An 18,233-nucleotide genomic window follows, 5' to 3' on the forward strand; every position below is an offset into this window, starting at 1 on the left:
AAAAAATAAATAAAGCTAATGACATATAGCTTCCTCTTATTAAGGCTTGTATTGGATAGCAGCCCGTATTTGAGGTGGGGTAAATAATTTAATGTTACCTTGTTATTGTAGGGAAGGGAGAAGGATATATCTTAAAAAAAAAAAAAAAAAAAAAAAAACCCATCAGCAGTTTAGCCGTATTTGTTCATTTGTGAATGTAAAGCTGTGATCCCAGTGTCGCTAAATAAATTACTTACGTGCCTCAGACCGTGTCTTCTGGAGTTTGTGAACTGTGCGGGGTAGGAGCCCTACAGAGCTTGAGTCCTCCTGAAGAAAGACCCGGCGCAAACGTGAGATGTGTCGGGCACCAGCTCGCGCCATCAGGGCCGTGCGGTTGGTTTGAGGCTGTGCCTGAGGAGACAGCTGGAAGGGATGTCCCCACGCCCCGTCTGACACCTGACTGGGAAGCCATGCTGCCCAGGGCTCTCCCTGGTCTTTTGTCTTCAACACTCAGTGCACCTGGTTACTACAAATGATGAGGCTGTCACTGTGCCATCACAGTGTACAGGTCAATCTAGAACATCGGTAGCAGACGCTCTGCTTAATTTACTGCATGTTTATTGAGCGCTTGCTCCATGTGGCCTTCTGTTTATCATCCCGATGGATAAGAAGATGAACTTGGACACTGTCCCTAATTCTAAGAAGTTTATTCTACAGTAGCAAAGTGGAGCTGTTTGTAGTTAAGCTTGACGTGATGCAGAACGTAGCCGGGGCTGTTAAGAGAGGCACAGAGTTCTCCTGTTTGCTTGTGAGAAGGTCAAGGGGGGCATCGTGGAGAAGCAGGTGTATCTGCTGGGCTTTAAAGCGGGATGAGGTGTATGCAGGTGTGGTTTGATTTTAATAGAGGCGCTCAGACGGGAGGGAAAGTCTAGACAGAAGGTCCAAGGCAGGACATTGGGTTTTGGAATGACAAGTCGTCTGGTCCGACTGAAACACTGGATCTGTGTGCTGGAAGTGACTCCTTCCAGGGCTGCACAGAGTGTGGAGGGCCCGGGATGACTTCTGAGTGTTGCCTGTAGGCATGGGGGGGGTGGTGGCTAGCCCTTGAGCTGAGGTTGACAAGATCAGAGCTGGTTTTAGACACATCTTTCACCGATCTCCTTAATTTCTACACAGTAACAAAGAGTTTGAAATGGAAACCGGGTTGTGGCCTTAGAATGAGCCAGTGTGTGTCGTGGCCTTTGTGCTCTGACCCTCGTCCAGCGGGATATGTGTGTCATCCCCCCTGTGTTCCTTCCTCTGCTTCTGCACACGGTGTTCCTTCCTTGATGAGGCAGATGAGTTATGTAAGAAGACCACATGCAGGACACACATTCTTACGGCATGAAGCTTCCTCTGTCTTCTTCACTTTCCTTCTCTCGGGTTGTGGTCCTCCCGTGCTGTGACGGACACTAAAATTCAGTCTGTTCTCCTTTTCGGTAGAAAGTGTTTCTCATCGTAACCTTTTAGTAAAGCCTCTCCTTAAAGAAGACCTGGCAGGAGACACAGCCTCTCCACCAGGTGGCTCATTTGAACTTTTCCTTACTTCCCAGGGCCCGAGGATCCTGTACGTAGAGTAGACAGTCTGACAGGCAGAGAGAGCCTGGGTTTCTTCATGTAAGTGCGTTTTGGTAAGCCAGGGAAGAGCTTTAAGTCTTTGCTGGGTAATCTGCTGCAGATTCAGGATCACTGGTGAATTTAGAGGTGGGTTCCTCATTAACGTTTAGAAACGTGAAGAAACACCTAGCGACAGTTCTGGGGTCTTTTGACAGACATACTTGCATGTGTGTGTGTGGTTCATAGTGAATATAAACGGACTCTTGGGTGCTTTGAACCTTACAAGCTATTGACAGTAAAGAAATGTTCCTATAATCATGAGTCCCTAAATTCTAGGTGTTTGTTGCTTCCTAAAAACAGTCTTTGTAGACCGTATACCAAAACCATTTAAAATTGCTTCAGAGTGTTAATAAAAAGAATACGGAAAAACTTAGCCACTTCTTATTTTCTCTTGCCATTTAAGGCCACATATATGCTTAGTGTCTCGATTTCGCTTTAACGTGAAGACTGTTCTGTCTAGGCAATACAATTTAAAGGATAAGGGGTTTTGTAAAATGCCTTTGGAATTCTCCAAGAGTTTAAGTGGTTTTTTTTTTTTTTTTTTTTTTTTGATTCTCAGAATGGCAGAGGCAAAGGTAAAAGGAGGGAAGGGTGCTGAAACCTTGCCACGTATGGGGTTTGTGATTAAAGAATAGTATTAGTTGATCTGTTAGTTGAAACAAATATTAGAAGTATGTAAAGTGCCTGGCCTAGGCTTAGCACATAATAGGAATTTAAAAAATGTTAGTTTCTTTCCTTCCTGGCGATAATTCTACCTTTTTTTCTAATGATGTGAGTAATGTAAAGTTAAAAAAAATTTTTAAATGTTTATTTATTTTTGAGAGACAGAGAGAGACAGAACGTGAATGGGGGAGGGGCAGAGAGAGGGAGACACAGAATCTGAAGCAGGCTCCAGGCTCTGAGCTGTCAGCACAGAGCCCGACGTGGGGCTCGAACTCACGAGCCATGAGATCATGACCTGAGCTGAAGTCGGAAGCTTAACCGACTGAGCCACCCAGGCACCCCGAGAAATGTAAAATTTTTGATTATTGTGTCATCTTTTCCTCAGTGACCTTCTCTAGTCCCCAGCCCCACCCCCTGCACACACACACGCACACACACAGTGTGTGTAACTGTGAACAAAGAACGTTACAGTGAGTTCCCTAGGTGCCCCTGCCGTCCTCTGTGGGCATCCTTGGGGGAGAGCACTAGCACCTGAATTTGTATGTAAGCACTGAACTTGTTATCCTACTTATTTCATGAGTGTATCTTATTTCATAAGGTATCTTCTTTCCTCTCTGTCTCCCTCAAAACATCTCATCTTGATACAAAATAGGGAATTTCAACCTTTGAGGAGAATTTTCCACGAGCTTATGGGTGACAGTCTGACTTACGGTATATGCATTTAGATCTGCACAATTTATGATCTTGTTTTGCAAGCCACCATGTGTAATGTTTCGATTCATCATGTTTTCTACCCAACAAAACATCTCGTGTTTATTTAAAACGTAATTTGTATTTCTATTAGGCTGATGTGCTGCATGTTGTAAAACATACCTACTAAGCATGTTCATGTTCATGCAGTAGCCCATGTTTATGAGATATATGATGTGATTTAGTTAAAGCTGAACTTCTGATGATTTAGAGCTTGGCAATACATTACTTTCTAGATAGATTTCTATAAGTGAAAAGCCTTATAAAATGAATGCGTAATAAAGTTCCACTTCAATACGATAAAGGGCCAAGAGCATTAGAACTTTGTATAGCTTCATGCTATTGTAATTGCATCTTCTTGAAATGATACCAACCCAGGCATTGTGGAGAGTCCTTTTAAATGGAAATTCTAGTGTTGGCTGTGATTTCCTTGACTAATATCTTCACATCATACTTCTTTGGTCGTGGCTTCCATTGAGAGCACTAAAGAATCCCACCAGCCGAACACGTCAGAATGGGTGAAACGTCATCTGCTCAACTGTCTGTGATCATCTCTTGTTTTTCTTGTAGACCATGGCGAAGGTTATAACCACTGTCCTGAAGTTCCCTGATGATCAGACTCAGAAAATTTTGGAAAGAGAAGATGCTCGGCTAATGGTAAGCTTTAAAAGCAGGCTACGGATAGAAGATGACTTTATCGCAATCTCTGACTTTATCGCATGCTCTGTTTCATTTACAAAGACTCTGAGGTGGTCAAAGACATTTTAAATGTTTCATTTTTATTGTACTGTAGCGTAAAAACTGAGAGCGAATCTACATTAAGAAAGTTTAACCGAGGGCAAATAGGAATTGGTGTCTTCAAGGAAAGAACAGTCTTTTTCAATAGCTTTTATGAGGTTAACACCTACACGTGCTATCTGGGATTTCCAGAACCCGGGCTGTTTATGGAAAGGACAGAAAAGGCATTTGTCCTGGTATATCCAGGAATAATTCTTAATCAGATTACACCATGATGTTAGATGTTCTGTATTACATTTCCTTATCCTCCGTAGTGGTTTTCAAATACGGTACTTCTGACTGAAAGAATGTAAGCATTTTTGAGCTTTTGAGATACCCAGCAAAGGAGATGTAGGTAACGGAATTATTAGAAACCTTTGTGTGAAGTCAGATGTGATTGAAATGAAATAAATACACACTTCATAAATGATGCAACATCCTCTTGCCTGACTTCTTTTTGCTCTGGGCCAGTAATGCAGTAAGAAAAGATCATTCTAAGCACAGTGTGAAATTTGTTGGGGAGTCTCGGGTCTTGCCTCAGCTTTCTCTTTCTCCTTCCTCGTCTTGTCCTCCCCCATTTCTCTACCTGTTTAAGATTTCAGCACCGCTGTTCTCTTCTCTGTCCTCACTGAAGCAAGCAAAGGTCTTCTCCTTAGTGATGGGTTAGCCTGTGTCTGACTATCTCCAGTAGGGACTAAGTCATTACCTCCTAAAGCATCCTATCTTAATTCGACAGGCTGCGTCTCTTAACAAAAGTTCTTGCTTCTCTTGAGCCCCAGTCTTCCTTCCTAGTAGTGGTCACCAATTGCTTCTGGTTTTTACCTATGGAACTCAACCAAAAAGTCGGTCAATGGCCTGAATGGAAGGCTTTTCTTCTCCAGGCCAGATACCTGGAGCTGCATCCCAGGGCTCCTCCTGGTTGGCTCAGTGGGTAGAGCGTGCAACTCTTAATCTCAGGGTCATAAATTCAAGCCCTACATTGGGCGTGGAGTCTGCTTGAAATTAAAAAAAAATTGTATCCCTACTGACTGAGCCAGCCAGGTATGGCTTCTCTCTTCTGATGCATCGCTTTCTCCAAGGTCATCCCTGCATCCCTGACCTTTGTCCTAGTACTTTATTGCATATTTTGTCATATACCTATTGTATATTTTCTGAGACCGTGACAATTATTTTGGCTAACATTAAGTGTTTTTTGGAAAGTATTCCTCCCTGGTATCTAGTGGCCTGAAAAACATTGTTATACCTCTGTAGTTATTTCTGGTTATACATTTTTTTTGATGTTTATTTATTTATTTTGAGAGGTAGGGGAGGGGCAGAGAGAGAGAGAGAGAGAGAGAGAGAGAGAGAGAGAGAGAATCTCAAGCAGGCTCTATAATGTCAGTGCAGTATAGATGGGGCTCGATCTCATGAACCTGAGATCATGACCTGAGCCGAAACAAGAGTTGGATGCTTAATCAGCCGAGCCAGCTGAGCCCCTCTGGTTATACATATTTTTTATAAGAAGTATGTCACTATAATGTATGCCCTTCACCAATAGAATGTTGTTTTAAATTATAGCAAACAGTTGTAAAATGCAGTTGCTCAGAGTAGTTTTTCTCCTCACTGAATTTGCCTTTGTGTAAATAAAACTCTCCAGTGCAATTGGAACCTGTCAACATGATTCTGTCATTATGGCCTGTTTAAGAAAATATTGTTAAATGATCTAATGCACCTTTGTTCATTCTCCCATGGCCTCTTTATCATCTTGATGTTGGGGTATGGCAAACTCTCATTGTTGGGCTACATTTTATCCGGATTTGCTTTACAGTTTAGATTCATCCTAAGTCATGGCCACGGCAGATATGGTGGGAAACATCCCCCTTCACCCCATACACACATGCAGTCTTAGACTGATTCGCCTTGAAGGAAATTAATTGAATTAATTGAATTAATTGAATTACATGTGAATTGACACATGGAAATAGTGAACCATGTTAAAAAAAAACCTTTTAAAGGAGATGGAATTTTTTTTTTTTTTTTTTTTTAGTTTCACTAAAAAGAAATCTTTGAAAACCATTACATTCTTTATTCCTGAATAAAGTGGTATTCATTCTGGATAGGAGTGAAATGGTGACTGTTTATTCCTTCCTGAAATAATCCTCCCTTGTCTCAGAGGCTGATTTGCCCAGGAAGAAAGTACCGCTCTTTCCACTGCTACTTTAAGCAGAGTCTTATCCGTCATTATCTTTTGCTTAATGAATGAGTGCAGTCAGCACACACATACTCTCCTGCTTGTTGTGGCCGGTATAGGAGCATTGAAGACGTGGAAGATAATGGTTGCTGACCCTGTGGAGCCTTTAATTTTCGGGGGAAGAGGTAGTACCCATTTATCATGCATGAATGAAAGATATGTTTAAGTCATGTAATTCAGATAATAAAAGTAGATGCTTAGGAAATAGGAAATAACTTATAATGAGCATGAAGTGAGGCCCACTGATGGCCTATAAATCAATTTGAGCCACTCTTCGTTGGTTTGAGATTCTTGGTACTTGATAGTGATTCATGATTGTGTTTTTATATTTGATGGAAGATTAAGATTGTTGTTGATTGAGGAGGTTGAACCAAGAGACACATTTGCCTTTAAGACCGGTGTCATTCATAAAATGAGCAATAAGAATCATTATCTTTGAACAGGTGTCTTGGAATTACAGCCTGTTTCTTACTCCTGTCCAGTGTCTGTAGCTGATTAGGAAAAAACACTGCAAAAAAGAGTGACATATCTTCTTCTACTAGAAAGATAAGATATCCAATAGAAAGGTATTTATATTCTTTCAATGTAAATATAGAAACTATCTTTCCAATAGAAAGATATATAAATATATAGAAAACTAGCCTTTTTAGCAGTTTATTAAGTGAACATTTAAAAACTACTTAGTCGTGTTAGCTTTAAACGTATGTTCCAAATGGATCTCTTCTGTAATTTGTTATAAATGTGGAGCTATGTTTTCCCTCGTATTTAAAATCAGCAACCTTGAGTGCTTTGTTATTTTTAGCTGTGAAGGCTGAAAGGCTGGGAAAAGTAAACCAAAACAACCCCGAACACGTTTCAGAGCTGCCCTCCCCATCCATTAATATTTGGGATGCTGGAGAGAGAGTGTGAACTGCGCTGAGAGCTGACAGCGTGCAGCCACATCAGTGCTTGCAGTATTTACTGGGTATTGTAGGAGGAGACCGTCTAAAAACTGGCTTCATGACTCTGGTGATTACGCATTAGCTTTTTGGCATCGGCCAAAAATGTGACTGTGACTGCTGGTAAGATCTTTCTCAGTGTATCCCCTTTTTATTTTACTTCCCCTCCCCTCAGTGAGTTTTACAGTCTGTATTCGAAACACCCCATTCTAGATCACAACAGTTATTACTTAATAAGTGGTTTCAGAGTTTAACCTAATTTCAAGATTACATTTCATAGATGAGAAGTCGTTATCTGTCAAGTAAGATTAGATTGTAGAGCATAATTAAATTCTGGTTTATCTGAAGGCTGTGATGTGTAGAGAGGGACTGTCCTACGTCCTTCATTGACAAGCCTCAGAGCCTCAGGTTCTTCACAAAACGAACATCATTTTGTTAGCATTATTGGAAGGCCAGACTATAGTGCCTGCCCTGGGTTTTTGAGATGGTGGCAGGGGTGGTGGTGACGATCCCTTAGCCACCAGAGAGCAACATGTGGGTGTAGAATTAGTCTTTCCTAGAAAAGGAGACTTAGGTTGGTGAGTTAATTTTACTGTGTGTGAGATCGGTCATTAAAGACGTCAGTAGGACAGGCAGGTCATTTCACAGGAATGACGTCATCTCAGAAATTGTCCCCATCAGAGCGAGTGGCACTGCTGTGGTGAGTGTGGATCTTACCAGCCCAACCCTGGTAGACTTGGAGCAGGCCCTTTCCATGTTTCTGGCCCTTGCTCGTAAAATGAGCACGGTGGATTGTTCTATTCCTAAGGCTTCTTTCCTTCTAAAGTTCTCAATTATTTGTAGATTTTAAAGTTTTGAATTTGTTTCAACTGGGAAAAAATTGCCTTCTATACAATAGGCAGAAGTTCAAAAGAAAACGCACGTACCAAACGCACACACTTTTATCTTCGTGAGAACAGCCTTTTACCTTCTCTCAGCTCTTAGCTTATTGTGCCTCATTTTGTGATGGTTTAGGCAGTTTGGACGGGCAGAGCAGACTGGATATTTGAGTAACAGGGTAGGAGCAAGAGTGAATACAAAAGTAGTCTTGGGCTCGTCTATTTTGTGCTGAAGAAAACTGCCCTAAAAGTACGCCATCAGATTTTTTTTTATTAAAGGAGAGTGTTATTATTTAGGGTAATTTTATTAAGAAAGTTTGTTTCAATCAGGTGCTAAATCATCTCTTGAAATTGAGAGGTTCTTTTGTTATATAGACATCTCTTCTGAAAAATGTTTCTAGAAATGCATTTTCCTTTTCAGGGTGCTAGCAAAGCGACGTTATTTCTCCTAGACAGCTATTTTCCTGATGACCTCGTTGAAAGAAAATTTTTCTCTTCTGATGGAGAAGTTTTGGCTTCTTTTCATCCCATCCGCTCTAGTCACTTTTAAAGATTGATTTTCTGTTGCCTTTGTGTTTTACTTTTCTTTCACATTGATCCTTTGTGTTGTGTCCAGTTCTCGATCCATGCTTGCCCTTGACCCGTCTGTACTTCGTGTTTCGCACTTTTCTCCCTTCGGTTGGAATTCTAAAAATCTCTTCTGAGTTAACAGATTCATCCACACTTTTCAGCACTGTTAGCTGGAAAACTTTTCCATCCCAGAAGAGGCCTACCTTTGCGCGGGCTCAGTGGATACCTGGAAGGCGGATCAGGAAACAGGTGCAAATAGAACTGCTGTGAAGTGAAAACAAAACAAAACAAAAAAACTGTACAGATAAAGTACACATTTGTTGTCTCAAAAGTGGTTAGACTCTTGATTCTGTTAGAATTACGTAATATGTGATCATCGCCAAAGAAGACATTGCAAATGATTCGGAATCCTGTTACATAGAGAGGGAGACTTTCGTGTTCTCAGCCTCCCGACACTTCCCACCATGCCACAATCATCTTTGTAAATAGTTGGTGAATATCCCCAGGGTTTCTAAGCTTTATAAATATATACTTATAGTTATGTTTTTAATCACTTAATTATTTTATAAAAATGGCAGAATGCAACAGCTTGCTTTTTTCACTTCACATATTTTTATTTTATCTCACCTCATTACAAATTGATGTACTTTATTCTTTTCAGTGGCCGATTGTATGATTACATGGGTGTCCTACAGTGTAGTTCACCAGTTTCCTATTCATGGACACTTAGGTTGTTTGCAGTTGTTCAGGACGTACAAGCACAGACACAGGGAGCATGCATATATATGTATTTTGCATACTTCTGCAAGTTTTTCAAGAGGGTATTGACCTTATTGTGTTGTGTGCTGTGTTGCAAATATTATTTTCTAGTTTGTCTTTTGATTTCGTTGCTTCTTACTAACTGTACCCTTAAATAAGGTAAATGAAATGATGCTTCAGAGGTTGGTCACGCTAAGAATAGAGTCATTTTATAAATAATCCCCCTTTTTTTTTTTACTGATGCTCTTTTAACAAACCAGAAAGCTAATCAATAATCTTAGATTATGACCATTTTAGATAGGACAAAGAATTAATTTAAGAAGGTTGCTACAGTAAAAACTATGTTTGAGATTGGGTCCCTTTGAATGGAAATTTCAATTTGGGTTATCCTTGCTGGAACCATTCCTGATGATATACTGTTGAATTATAAGCAAATTACTCAGTGATAAAACTGACATATATTAGGAATGATAATTCAACATATAGACCTACTGTATTCACATTCGTCACCATTTCCCCCCGATTGTTGATGGTAAATTGATAGATATTATATAAATCAAATTTCATGTGTACTTTAATGGAATTATGAAAAATATTTCTATAAGGCAAATAATCATACCCAGTTAATATTATATAAATATTTACTTAAAGTGTGAAAGCATCTTTAATTAAGTTGCTTACATTTTTAAATTAAAGTTGCAAATGAAATCTCAGCTACAAATTACTATATTTTCTTAGGATGGGTGGGACTTATTACAGGTTCCTTATGCTTTGCCTAGCCTCCCTTGACTTGGGGGAGATTTGAGAAAATTTTAAGCACATTCTGTTTAGTCCTTTGAAGTTCATATACACATATAATCTCTATGTTATATTAAGTCTTAAAACTAACCCAATAAGCTTTTTTTCTTCCTGGCTTCTAGTATTCTTCACCTCGCAGTGGTATCTTCTGAGTAACCATCAGTCTGTGCTTAGTTAGCATGTGGTGAGTGAAGAATAATGTCTTGTGTCTTTTGTGCAAAAATCAAATGTGTCGCATGATACTAACCATTTTGCTGGAGTTCTTGTGCTTTTTCGTTTAATGAGCACATGATTATGCTGTGTGTTGATGTAAGTGTTTTCTGTTAATTTTGTTTTACAGATTAATAAATAGATTAATAATCACCACCACCGGAAGAGTTATACAATTTTAGGAAGTTTTGCTTCTTTAAACAGTAATTGAAAGTTTTAAAATTGCTCTTGGAAATTTTATCAACTCAAAGAAATTATATATTTTATAATCTTTTTTGTTTTTATTTCCCAAGCATAGTCTTGGAAATCAATAAAAATTGTGAGAGAGAAATGAAAAATCATTTTCTAGATAGAAGTGAAGTGATATACTTCACGAAACCAGATTTCAAAACATCATAAGGTCCACTTATCAAGGCTATAGCCTGAAATCGTGAAGGCTAGTAAAGTTGATTTAAAAGAAGTATCATTTTATTACTTCCGGGGATGGTACAGTCTAACAAGAAAACATCTGTCCCCAGGAGACCCTTGGGCAGCCTGCTTCAATTGAGTGTGGCTGTTAGTAATTAACATATTGTTAACTGAACTGGAGGCATCTAGATTGTTTCCACACAGTCATGGGTCTTCACTGTTTAAACCCCTCTGCTGTGGCCTCCGTGTAGTAGTCATGCTATTAGCTAGACTTGGCACCCCTTAAAATTTAGGGTACATCTTTGTACATCTTTGCCTCAGACTTGGCTGGAATTTTTACAAATCACAAACAAGCTCGATTGCAATTAGTAGAGCTTAATTATAATTGAAATAATTCGATTGTTAATTGTGATTGTTAATTCAACTAGTATTCAGCTAGTGGGATTAAGGTTTCAAATGCCAGTAGACAGCTTTTCTTTTTCAACCTCTTAGCTTTAAAAATCATTTATGCCCACATTCGAGTCTCATTTCAGTTTTACTATGTATCAATTAACCTGCCTTAGTGATTGTCTAGAACTGTCTTTAGTCTCATAAATCCCTTAACATTTCCCCCCTTTTTTTTTTATGTTGTAAACACTGCATCATGCTTGTCATTGTATTCTTGCATTTCAGTACCGTCCTTTATCACTGGAAGTGACCACGCTTCCGGCATTTCTGTTGATGGATCAATTGACTATGTCAACTTTTATTTTAAAACATTTCAAACATAGGATTAGTAAAACTAGTGCAGTGAATACCTGTATACCCTTCACCGATATTCACCAATTCCTAACCTTTTGCAAAATTTTCTCACTTGCTCTCTCTCTGCATATATATCCTCCCGTCTGTAATGGCGTGACCGTTGCTTGCAAACACTTGTGCCCGCACACATTTGACAGTTACTTGCAAAGAAAACTACATACTTCAGCAAATATCTTTAAGAAAAGGACATTTTCCTACAAACTCAACAATACATTTATCACTCTCAGGAAATTTAACATAATACTGTTATCTGGTATATAGTAAATACTCACATTTTTCCAGTTTTTCAAATAATGTCTTTCAGAGACTTTTAAATTCCATGATCTACTCCGAGATTGCACATCACATGTCATTGTCATGTTTCTCTAGTCTCTTTTTTTAAAAATTTTTTTTCTTAATGTTTATTTATTATTGAGAGACAGAGAGAGACAGAGCATGAACATGGGAGGGGCAGAGAGAGGAGGAGACACAGAATCCGAAGCCGGCTCCAGGCTCCGAGCTGTCAGCACAGAGCCCGACGTGGGGCTTGAACTCATGAACTGCGAGATCATGACCTGAGCCGAAGTCGGACGCTCAACCGACTGAGCCACCCAGGCGCCCCAATTTCTCTAGTCTCTTTTAAACTAGAAATGTTCTCCCAGCTTTTTTTTTTTTTTTTGTCTTACATGACACTGACACTGTGCAGCATTATTGAATTGTGCGTGAATTTCTTTTTCCACAAACAGCACAAGCCAAGTTTCAAAATACTATCTGACACAGGAACTTAAATATGACAGAAGATCTTTCATCTTCTCTAGGCTTCTAGGACCAACATGATTATTGAGCAGGTTTTATACATAGTACACTACGGGGAGTACATCATGAGTGTCAGTGGATTATATTTTTCATTTACAAATGGAGAAGACTTTAAAACCTTCTCTTTCTGCTAAATATGTATAAAAAGTTCATCTCCATTAATCTTATTTGGTAATTTATTTTTGTGGCATTCTAACTTACCCGGGCTACTGGCTTCAGTGTTTTAATCAGAGAAACCTTATTAGGAATCACTCATCACCATTGTTTCTCTCAGCGTTTTTAGTCTTTAAGATTGAGTTTGTTCATTTCCCATCCTTTGCTGCCATGCATGTCATCCCGGGAGAATTGCGATACGTAGAAAGATCGGCACAAAGAGAAGAGGGAAGAGCTGTGTGTCCTCTTGCAGTCTGAGCAGCTGGGGCCTTGTGAGGGTCTCCCAAGTCAGCCCGCCTCCTCCTGGCTTCTCCAGGTACAACCTGGTGGAAGGTGGCAGTTACAGTTTTCGCGGAAGCATCCTGTTTTCCAGGACCACGGACTACATAGGTCAGATCATTCCAAGAACATTAAGTTTTAGAAGATTTTTTTGTAGGGTTTACCATTTAGAATATTTCTACTTCATTCCCTAGACCGTAGAATATAATTCTATTTTAACTTTACCCTTTTTCCTTTCTTCTTTTCCAGTCATGGCTCCGATCATCGTCTTGAGGAAATGGGGTGGTGATGTTGGGCAAGCGTGGAGGACTGTCTGCATCTGCCTCTTGGAGAAGCAAGCTGTTATTCAGGGCCCCTTATGGAGCCAAAGACCAAGAAAAATCTGACATTGGCCCACAGCTAATACTGCAGACTGCCTTTCAGATTGATTATATCAGTGGAGAAATGGTGATAGTTTTTTCTTTTTTCTTCAGTTTTTTTCTTGGGAAGAGTTTTATGTCGTTTAAGAGATTTTTTTGAATAACTCAACCTGACTTATGGGCTCATTTAATGTTCCTCTCTTCCATTCTTTTTGTCCCTCTTTTTAAAGAACTGCTTGCCCTTCCTATTTATTTTTAGGGTGATTTTTTTTTAAAGACTTGTGCAATACATTTTGAGGTGAAACGTAGTGGATTTTTTTTCAGATAAATTAGAGCATTTAATTGAATATTTTATCCAGATTTGTTGAATATTTGCTAAAGTTCTTTAAGCTATACATATGATAAATCCAAATAGCAGTACCTCATTGTTTACTTAGCTTTTGTACTTATATTTTTCAGAGGAAAAAAATACTACTGTAAATTGTAAATAGTCAATACTGTATTGTATGCAGATCTGTGACTGTTGGCAATGTCATCTTGGAAGAATAAATAAAGTTTATTTACTGTATAAAATGTGCTTATAGTGCTGTTTCCTAAGTTGAACTGTATTTCAAAATAGTTAGGAAATGATGTTCTATCTGGGTGAATATCATGAGGAACTGTTTGTCAAGATAGCTAAATGCTAACCATTTGGAAAGATTTTTTTTTTTTTTTTCAAAATCAGCATGACCAAGTTAGAAGAAGTATGGAAACAAAAGAATACTTCATGGTGTATGTTTCAGGAGTCTGCCAACTTGGAGATGCCTCTTCTCTCTGGAGTAGACCATACTCTGATTTTTTTTTTTTTTACACTTAATGAGAGAGCGTCTTCTGGACAGCAAGAGATGGGAACTGTTCAGAGGGTTTCATACACTCTATGTTCTAGCAAACACAGTATTCAGTATCCAAGTATTCCCTAACCTCTGCCTCGAGGTGGAACCTCAGTACAGACAGTGTGCACCTTAGCACTCCTGGTGTATCTTATTTTGTGATAAAAAGTGGGGAGCTCGGGGAGGGGGTGGGTAGATGACCGGGGGGGGGGGTCTTCCTACATAACCCACAGCTGACTCCTCTGAGGACACCTGTTCCAGCAAGGGAAGAGGGTCTTCTTAACCACCACCCCCGCTTTTTTTTAAATCAGGATTTACTTAAGGGGCAAAATTTTGTGCCACCAAAGGGTTTCTGACAACAGACATGACTTCTTACCTTTTTTACATAGCTTGTCCTAAGGTAGAAATTGTGGACTCTTAGTAACATTTGCATATGACTTCCTACTAACTCCTTTATGGAGATAAGCATATCAAAAAGTATGTAGGGGGTCAGCACGCCTTTTCTAGAAAGGGTCAAATAGTAAGTATTTTCTGCTTTATAGGCCATCCAGTCTCTGCCACAACCGCCCTCCGTCACTGTCGTATAAGTACAATCGTACGTAATACGTAAATTAATGAGCAGAGCTGTGTTCCAGTAAAGCTTCATGTACAAAAGCAGGTGGGAGGCTGGATTTGGCTTGCAGGCTGTGGTATGCCAACCCCCGAGAAAGTGAACAAGCTGGATTTTCATCGTGGAGTTGGGGGAGGAGTGATAATCCCTTAATCCTAGGACTTGCTCATTTTCCCCCAGTGCAGGCAGGCGGCCTCTTCTTTCAGAAAAAGGTACAGCACATTCAGTTCACCTTGATCAAGAATGATGGTGACATTTTCTCAATGACTTGTTCCAGCAAGAAGGACAAAGCCTTTCATCTTTCACTGTGGTCAGTGTCAGGGTCTCAGACCCGTCTGGGACCTTTTCTTGAGGACCCTCCCCTGTACGTGTGTCCCCCCTTGATGCCCGAGAAAGGACAGTTTTTCCACCAGTACTTAACAGGACATGTTTGCATCGTAGATTTCAGACTGCTGAGGACTTGGCCTTCCACTCTGACCGTGACTTGCCACAGAGAGAGCTGTGATCCCAGCACAGAGATCCTGGCGCTGGGGCTCTGAACCCAAGGCCGTCTCCAAGACCTCGTGACAGCAGCACACGAAAAGGTTGGTGCAGTACATTTACTGCCAGGAACCCAGCAGTTCACCTCGAAAGGTGTTAGATGCTGGTAAGACATTACATTAGCAAGTGGTTGGTGAAAATCACTTGCACCTAACAGGAATTAATTGTATAGTCACTTTGTTCAGGGCAGGTGGGTGTGAGTTTTGGTAGAGAACCATCTCCTTGTTGACTTGTGTCTTAGTCTCTTCACGCTGCTGTAACAAAATTGGGTGGCTTATAAACATGGAACATTTATTTCTCACAGGTCCACGGACTGAGAAGTCCACAGTCATGGCACTGGCAGACCTGGTGTCTGGGGAGGGGCCACTTCCTGGTGCATAGATGCCTTTTCAGGATACCTCCCGTGGCAGAAAGGCAGGAGTTTTCTTTCTCTGGCCTCTTTTTTAAGGGCATTTATCCCGTTCATGAAGGTTCCACCTTCATGATCTGATCCCTGCCCAGGGGCCCCACTTCCTAATACCGTCACATTGGGGGACAGGTTTATTTTTGTTTTGCTTAAAAAAATTAAAAAAAAATTTTTTTATTATTGAGAGACAGAGATAGAGCATGAACATGGGGAGGGGCAGCGAGAGGGGGAGACACAGAATCCAAGGCAGGCTCCACGCTCTGAGCTGTCAGCACAGAGCTGGATGCCGACTCGAACTCACAAACCGCGAGATCGTGACCCGAGTCGAAGTCAGACGCTTAACTGACTGAGCCACCCAGGTGCCTCACGTTGGGGGATGGGCTTTAACATGAATCTTGGTGGGGGGGGGGGGGATTCAAACATTCAATCTATAGCAACTTGGGAGTTTTTGAATTAGGCATTTCTAAACAAAGGACTGGAACATCATTTATGGTTTTCTGAAGTGTGTTTACTTTTCTTCTTACCAAAATTCACTGACCACAAAAAGTGCTTGTAGAGGAAGTAGGACACAGATGCTAGAAGGATGCTCATGCCTTTCTCTGGCCGCGGGGCCCAGAAGATGGGGGTGGCCCAGGCACAGCCATCTTTCCAGGCACAGCAGACGAGGGTCTGAAGGCCATGGGATAAAATACGATGTTTCTTTGAAAAAGCAAAAAAGACTTTTTGATTTGATTTTCTTTCTGATTCTGAAAGAAATTTAGGTTCATTGTAGACAATTTGGAGAATACATTTTAAAAAGAGAAAATAATCTTCTGGAATCCCCCACCAAGAAATCAGCACTATTACTACTTTGGTGCCTTTCTTTTTCTTGTTCTTTCTTTCTTCCTTTGGTGCCTTTAATCATGGAGTATGTTTCTAATGTGTGAATGCGCTCTGTGTGTGTGTGTGTGTGTGTGTGTGTGTGTGTGTGTGTGCAGACATGCCTACAATCATATGTCTGTTTACATTGGGGACCATTAAAACTTCTTTGAAACTATTTGTAATTGCCCCACATTTCATCCAGTGGATATATTCTTGTTTAGTCCCCTTTTCTGCTCTTGAACATTTAGGTTATGTATAATTAGTCACTCTCATTTAGTTCTCCATGATGATCTCACTGTCCGTATTGTAAGCATCCTTGAAAAAAGCCAAAAACAAAACAATCCGGGACCAACCTGCATTTCCCTCAACAGCCTTTGGTTTCCAAACAAGTGGACACGTTTTACTTTACTACGTGCCACATTTGTCTGGCATCTTTTCCCCTAACATTCCAAAGATGTGATGCATGCGGGAACATTCTGAGTCAGTACACTTAGAACACTACATTTCAGAGCTGGGCTTCACTCAAATTTGACGTGCCCAGGATGAAATAGCAATGCCTAAAGCATACTTTCCACAGCAGGGTGGGTGGGTGGGTGCAGGTGAAGGTTCAGACAAGGCAGCAAGGGACATTCCTTAGGTCCTCGAGCCATGTGTTTCTGTACTAACAACAATTTCCTCAGACTTCAGTTTGGGATCCTCTTTAGGTTTTGTTGTTGGAATGTTCTCTAGAAGCATTCAAACACCAAACATAGATGAACTTGTCCTCAATGACACAGTAAACAATACAGCCATTTAAAACTCTGATTCAGGGGCATCTCGGTGGCTCAGTCGGTTAAGCGTCTGACTTCGGCTCAGGTCGTGATCTCGTGGTTCGTGAGTTCAAGCCCTGTGTCGGGCTCTGTGCTGGCAGCACAAAGCCTGGAGTCTGGAGCCTGCCTCGGATTCTGTGTCTCCCTCTCTCTCTCTCTCTCTCTCTCTCAAAATAAATAAACATTAAAAATTTTTTTTAACTCCGCTCCAAGTATTTTCCCCTACATCAGCCTAAAATGCAGCTATGGGAACGTCTCTTTCACTTTCCCAGCTCACTCCCCCGCTGCAGGAAGACTGCCTCTTGGTTACCCCACACCTAGAGCAGGCTGCCTTCCCCTTTTAAGTGGGGAGTATTTCGTGTTTCCCTGTCTGTGCCTCTTTCCTCTCCCATTGCTGTCTGTTGAAGTGGGTGGGACGGATAATTTGTCTTTTTCATTCATGGTCTCCAGGAGAAGCTGACACGATCTGGGGTGGGTCCTGAGGTCCTGGCCATGATGTCTGGTGCAGTGATTGGCTGAGACTTTGGGGATGCCTTTGGGAGGAGGTCGAGTGCATTGTTTGGGCAGCCGGGAAGGAGATGAATATCTATGATGCTGTGAGCAGATTGTGGTGGATTGGATTCTTGTTTCCAAGTCTTCACACACTTTGCTACCCGACTTAGTAGTATTTCCTGTCAGAGTGGGCAGAACGCATTTCTCCACCAGCACTGAGCATGGCCATGTGACCGTCACCCAGGGGTTTTGAGTGAACATGATAAACGCCGTGTCTGAGCAGCGGTCTTAAGAACCCTTGCGCAGGTCAGCCACTGCTCTTGACCTCCGCCACGGGACTGAGATGCGGTGGCCCCTTCGGCTTGGGCCCTGGAATCGTGAAGGCACAGCAGCTAGACATGTGACACGAGTGAGAAATAAACATTTATTGTCGTAAGCCCCCGACATGTGGGGATCATTTGTTACTGTGGCCTAACCTAGCGAAAGCTTGATTAGTACGTCATGAAGAAAAAGAAGCAAAACGGGTTACAAGATCATGTGTTTAGATTTTAGAGTTTGGCTCTATGTCTTGGTGTAGATTTCCTCAGATTTATCCTGTCTGGGGTTTTCCCAGCTTCTTGAGTCTACAGGTTTGTCTTTTGCC

General features: G+C 40.9%; 1 protein-coding gene across 10 annotated transcripts in view; it reads left to right on the forward strand.

Annotated features, from left to right (window-relative positions):
- The window catches only part of GOLGA4 (golgin A4), a 126,146-nt gene extending 112,570 nt beyond the window's left edge, over window positions 1-13,576 (forward strand). For 8 of the 10 annotated variants that reach the window (XM_040479768.1, XM_040479760.1, XM_040479764.1 and 5 more), the window contains 3 exons: window positions 3,619-3,705; window positions 10,121-10,182; window positions 12,894-13,576. In XM_040479768.1, the coding sequence (XP_040335702.1) occupies window positions 3,619-3,705; window positions 10,121-10,150 (117 nt within the window). In that variant the 3' untranslated portion in view covers window positions 10,151-10,182; window positions 12,894-13,576. The remainder of the gene's footprint in view (window positions 1-3,618; window positions 3,706-10,120; window positions 10,183-12,893) is intronic. The other 2 variants (XM_040479762.1, XM_040479770.1) reach the window with 1 other exon arrangement.
- Window positions 13,577-18,233: the final 4,657 nt, after the last annotated feature.

The sequence above is a fragment of the Herpailurus yagouaroundi genome, unplaced genomic scaffold, assembly GCF_014898765.1.
Source record: "Herpailurus yagouaroundi ecotype Mexico unplaced genomic scaffold, PumYag 159, whole genome shotgun sequence".
In the NCBI taxonomy this organism is placed as follows: Eukaryota; Metazoa; Chordata; class Mammalia; order Carnivora; family Felidae; genus Herpailurus; species Herpailurus yagouaroundi.